The sequence below is a fragment of the Rana temporaria genome, chromosome 1 (genome assembly GCF_905171775.1).
Source record: "Rana temporaria chromosome 1, aRanTem1.1, whole genome shotgun sequence".
NCBI lineage: Eukaryota > Metazoa > Chordata > Amphibia > Anura > Ranidae > Rana > Rana temporaria.
Window position 1 is genome coordinate 626,839,603 of NC_053489.1, and position 6,000 is coordinate 626,845,602.

Here is a 6,000-nt window from a genome sequence, read left to right on the forward strand (position 1 = left end):
GCTCAAAAAATCCCTAGCAACCTCTGGAGGAACTCTAGGCTTCCACGGACCATTAATTGAGAAAGCATGCTCTAGAGAAAGAAAGTGAATAATAAGTGGTGCCCACTTTCATTGGTGGTCAGTAGAGAAGAGGTTCCCTTATATTGGTGGTCATTAGGAGGGACTCTAGGGTTCCATGGAATCATGGTTGAGGCTGGGTTCAGACTGGAACATGCATCGGCTCACAGAAGGAGTCTGGTGTGTCTCCATTGAGCCTAGGTTCACACTTGTGCGATGGGGGAATCAGTGTGTTTACAGCGCTGGTTCCTGCATCTCTCCCGCAGGCAGTTCACACTGCCCTCTGTGGGTGTCAATACATTATTAATGACACCCCCAGATCAGTTCACAGATCACAGTGTGAACTCGCACAGGAATCAGTTTGCATAGGTGAGAACACCCATGCGATCCGATTTCAGTGCAGGGTGAAAAAAAAGTCACTGCACTTTTTTTCCTACAAATCTAATGTGAGTTCAGTCATACAACTGTATGACTGAACTCGCATTGCACAGACGTCACATGTAATCGGCACCTGCGGTGTGGGTACGCATTACATGCGATGTCTGAGATCGCATATGTGTGAACCTGGGCTCAGGTCCGATTTCAGACCGAATTTTGGGCTCAATTCAGACCTGAAACAGATCAAAAGACACATAAGGCTCCTGTGCAATTCGCACCAGAGCCGCTGCGGAGATGTGGAAACCGGCTCGACAGAAAGCCAGTCACAATCTCCTGCGTGGAAACCAGCATCCAATTTGCATACGTCTAAAGACAGAAGATACATAGTACATATGCCTGAAGTGCCACCTTTCACTAATGGTCAGTGGAGTAGGGCACCTTATATGTTTAGTCATTGGGAGAATTCCCACCAGAGTTTGGTGAGATGAATTACTTATACAGATAACTAAAAAAATCTTTGGAGACAGTAGTTACTTATCTGAGAGGCAGAAATTGCTCCTTGCTCAAAAAAACCCTAGCAACCTCTGGAGGAACCCTGGGCTTCCACAGACAATTATTGAGGAGGCATGCTCAAAAGAAAGAAAGTGAATAATATATATCCCTGTAGTGCCCACTTTAGTGGTCAGTAGAGAAGGGGTTCCCTTATATAAGTGGTCATTTGGAGAAGGTCTCCTTTACATTGGTGCTTGGTGGGGAGAATTCCCTTTACATATAGCTCGAAAGAAAGATCATTAAAGACAGTGGGGTAGATTCAGGTAGCTACGCTATAATTTACGGCGGCGCAGCGTAGTGTATTTACGCTACGCCTCCGCAACTTACAGGAGTAAGTGCTGTATTCACAAAGTACTTGCTCCGTAAGTCGCGGCGGCGTAGCGTAAATGGGGCCAGCGTAAGCGTGCGTAATTCAAATGGGGAAGGGGGGTTGTGTTTTATGGTAATATGTGATGACCTGACATGATTGACGTGATTTACGAATGGCGCATGCGCCGTCTGTGTACATATACCAGTGTGCATTGCTTCCAAGTACGGCGTAACGACGTATTGGTCTCGACGTGAACGTAAACTACGTCCAGCCCTATTCGCGAAAGACTTACGCAAACGATGTAAATAATTCAAATTTCTAAGCGGGAACGACGTCCATACTTAACATTGGCTGCGCCTCCTATATAGCAGGAGCAGTCTTACGCAGAATAAGCCTTTACGCAAACGACGTAAAAAAACGAACGCCGGGCGCACGTACGTTTGTGAATCGGGATATCTAGGAAATTAGCATATTCTACGCCGACAACAACGGTAGCGCCCCTAGCGGCCAAAGTTATATTGCACACAATTCTACGCCGCCGCAATCAAGTTACGTCGGTGGAGGAAGCCTATTTTTTCAGCGTAACTGCCTTTGAGAATCGGCGTAACGCTACGCGGGCGAGGAATTCAAATTACGGCGGCGTATCTGGAGATACGCCGCCGCAAAAGGTATGTGAATCTACCCCAGTGTTACTTATCTGAGAGGCAGACATTGTTCCTTGCACAATGAACCCCCTAGCATCCTCTGGAGGAACCATAGGCTTCCACAGAACCCTAATTGAGAAAGCATGTTCTAGAGAGAGAAAGGTAATACATATCCCTGTAGTGACCACATTCATAAGTGGTCAGTAGAGAAGAGGTCTCCTTATATAGGTGGTCATTGGGAAAAGGGTCCCTTTACCTTGGTGCTTTGAAGGAGGTATTCCCTTCAGAGATAGATAAAAAGATCATTAGAGACAGTGGTTACGTATCTGAGAGGCAGAATGGCTCATTGTTCAAGGAACCCCTATTAACCTCTGGAGGAACCCTAAAGGTTTCATAGAATCCTAGTTGAGAAAGGCTGAAGAAGAAAGGTGTACAATACATATCCCTAAAAGGTGAATCTCTTTTTATATTTACAGTAAAACCTTGGTTTGAGAGTAACTTGGTTTGAGAGCGTTTTGCAAGACAAGCAAAATCTTTTAATACATTTTGCCTTGATATACAAGCGATGTCTTGATATAAGAGTAGCGTCATGTCACAACTAAGTATAAAAAGGAAGAGAGGAGCCTCTAATGACCTGTACACACGATTGGTTCATCCGATGAAAACGGTCTGATGGATTTTTTCATCAGATATCCGATGAAGCTGACTTTCATCAGTCTTGCCTACACACCATCAGTTAAAAAAAACCCGATTGTGTCAGAACGCGGTGACGTAAAACAATGTGCTGAGAAAAATGACGTTCAATGCTTCCGAACATGCGTCGACTTGATTTTGAGCATGCGTTGATTTTTAACCGATGGATTTCCCTATAGACGATCGTTTTTTTCTATAGTTTTTTTTTTTAAATATCAGATAATTTTAAAACAGGTTCTAAGTTTTTACACCGATGGGAAAAAACTGATGGGGCCCACACACGATCGGTTGGCCTGATGAAAACGGTCCATCAGACCGTTTTCATCAGACGAACCAATCGTGTGTACGCGGCATAAGTGTAATAATATGGTTACATTTAATAAAGGTACAAAATTTAGCAACTCATTGCTACACCTATGCCACGTAAACGCGATCAGGCTTTTGCCCAGCTAAATCACATCGGAATTCCATTGCAGAAATATGGAACATGATCTATATCTAAGCTCCGATGGAATTCATCGGCATTTCCGATGAAAAAACTCAGATAGGGCTACACATGATCGGAATATCCGATGGAAAAAGTCTGTCTGACTTTTCCCATCGGAAATTCCGATCGTGTGTGTACAAGGCATTAGAGGTGCCTCTCTTCTCTTTTATACCCTGTATAAAATGCTTTGATATACAAGTGCTTTGGATTACAAGCATGTTTCTGGAACGAATTATGCTCTCAAATCAAGGTTTTACTGTCTTTCTCCGAAGAGATGGTGTATAGTACAAATACCTTAAATGTTTCTCTCTTTATATTTGTGGGAGATTAACGGTTAATACTTATTTAGTGCTTGTGTGTGCAAGTTTTAACTTCTCAGTATAACAATTAGTACTAGGGTTGTCCCGATACCGATACTAGTATCGGTATCGGGGCCGATTCCGAGTATTTGCGGGAGTACTTGTACTCCCGCAAATGCCCCCGATGCCTGGCCGAATACTCGCCCCCCCTGCCGCCGCCACCGCTACGCCGCATCCCGCCACCGCTTGGTTAATACGGGTGGGGAACATTACAGCTTTCATTTGAATAGCTGTAGTGTTTCCCGCCGCGCCGCGTATAGACAATCCCCCTTGCTCGGGTGATCTGTCCAATCCCGAGCAAGGGGGAGTGTCTATACGCAGCGCGGCGGGAAACACTACAGCTATTCAAATGAAAGCTGTGATGTTCCCCGCCCGTATTAACCAAGCGGCGGAGGCGCGGCAGCATGTAGGTAAGGGGTACATGGCTGCATATATGGGGGGGACATGGCTGCATATGGGGGGACATGGCTGGATATGGGGGGGACATGGCTGCATATGGGGGGACATGGCTGGATATGGGGGGGGACATGACTGCATATGGGGGGACATGGCTGCATATGGGGGGACATGGCTGCATATGGGGGGGACATGGCTGCATATGGGGGGACATGACTGCATATGGGGGGACATGGCTGGATATGGGGGGGACATGGCTGCATATGGGGGGGACATGGCTGCATATGGGGGGACATGGCTGCATATGGGGGGGACATGGCTGGATATGGGGGGACATGGCTGCATATGGGGGGACATGGCTGGATATGGGGGGGACATGGCTGCATATGGGGGGGACATGGCTGCATCTGTGGGGGGACATGGCTGCATCTGTGGGGGGACATGGCTGCATCTGTGGGGGGACATGGCTGCATTTGTGGGGGGACATGGCTGCATTTGGGGACACATTTAAAAAAAAGTATCGGTATTCGGTATCGGCGAGTACTTGAAAAAAAGTATCGGTACTTGTACTCGGTCCTAAAAAAGTGGTATCGGGACAACCCTAATTAGTACCATCAGCAATTAAAAAAAAAAAATATTTTAGGAGTATGTATTGGATATAAATTCAACGACCAATCATCTGTAAACAGGTAAACATGAGTAAATTACCTGGGGTGTATGTCTACAAGCAGCACCAGTGTTTGCATGGTGATAATGTCTATCCTCCTGCAGTGAAATCGTGCCACTTTCAGCACCTTTAAGTAGGTGAAGCACAAAATGACCAGCGACAGCACGAAACTGGCGGCGTGAAAAACGATGGTGAACACCATAAAACGTTTTTTCTCTGGAGCTTCGTGCACCTGTAAGGTACAAGAGGCATACATGCTGCTATAGTCCAACCAAGAGAGGAACAAGGAAACCAAGGGGAAGGTGAGAGAGTGCAGCCAGGTGTAGCCCATCATGATCACAGCGTCCTTATACCTCATCTTGCTGGTGTAACTCAGTGGGAAAACCACAGCGATCCATTTGTCTATGCTGAGTGCTGCCATGCTGAGCATGGTGTTGGAAGTCAGAAAAGTTTCCAAGAAGCCCAGAGCCTTGCACAGGCAGTCGCCAAAGGGCTGCTGGTGGCTGAGCATGGCCAGGAAAGTGGAGGGCATGTTGAGGATAGTCAGGAGTAGATTGCACAGGGACAGGTTGACCAGGAAGATGCCAGACACTTGCTTCCTGATCTCGGCACTGTACACAAAGCAGATCAGAACCAGCAGGTTGGCGAGTAGGGACACCACAAACACGACAATGAGAAAAACGGCCAGCAGAATCTCTGGCAAGGGCATTTCTCAGCTTATATCCATCAGCAGGGATCGCCTCATTGGATGGAGACCAGGGTGGCTTCCCTACATGCCTGCTAGCCCCATGGCTTGGTGCTGGAGGAGGCGCCCGGCGCTGTTCTCTATGGAGCTGCTGTCCGAGGTGCTGAAGTCAGGATCGCTGCGGACGGGGAATCCATCGCCTGAGGCTGGCTGCTGTCCAGGTCTCAGCATCCCCGGCAATGACCCACAGCGCTCCGCCACTACGACCCGCAGCTCCGCCACTACGACCCGCAGCTCAGCGCTCCGCCACTACGACCCGCAGCTCAGCGCTCCGCCACAGGTCTAGCCGAGGAGCCAGCGCAGCAATTGTGGCACACCTTCTCCGCTCTGCCTGGAACACTGACTCATGCGCAGGGCAGGACCGCTGACAAAGGCAAAGATGCACATCTCAGCACACACACTACTATACACAGCACTACTTCTGCTGCTTCATTACACGTAATCGGAGGGAAACACTGTGCTACACTATGACAAGGGAGGCTCATCAATCACTACAGAACACATACCCTCATGGTTAAAGGAGACCTCCAGACGAATTACAAATACAAACACTAAGTAATCCATGTGATCCAGTAATCCATTTCTTATGCTTTATATTCCTTTTAATGGCGTTAAGAAGAATATATGAGCTCCAAGGTGTATTTAGACCATTTTCATTATTATTATTCTACATTACTTTTCCATGCAATTATTACAGAGTTATAGCATATTA

At 47.2% G+C, this 6,000-nt stretch overlaps 1 protein-coding gene across 1 annotated transcript in view; it reads right to left on the minus strand.

The window, feature by feature from the left end:
* GPR78 (G protein-coupled receptor 78) overlaps positions 1–5,721 on the minus strand; it is a 55,625-nt gene extending 49,904 nt beyond the window's left edge. Inside the window, exon 1 of the mRNA XM_040335360.1 lies at positions 4,585–5,721. Within this exon, the coding sequence (XP_040191294.1) occupies positions 4,585–5,252 (668 nt within the window). The 5' untranslated portion in view covers positions 5,253–5,721. The remainder of the gene's footprint in view (positions 1–4,584) is intronic.
* Between the last annotated feature and the right edge of the window lie 279 nt (positions 5,722–6,000).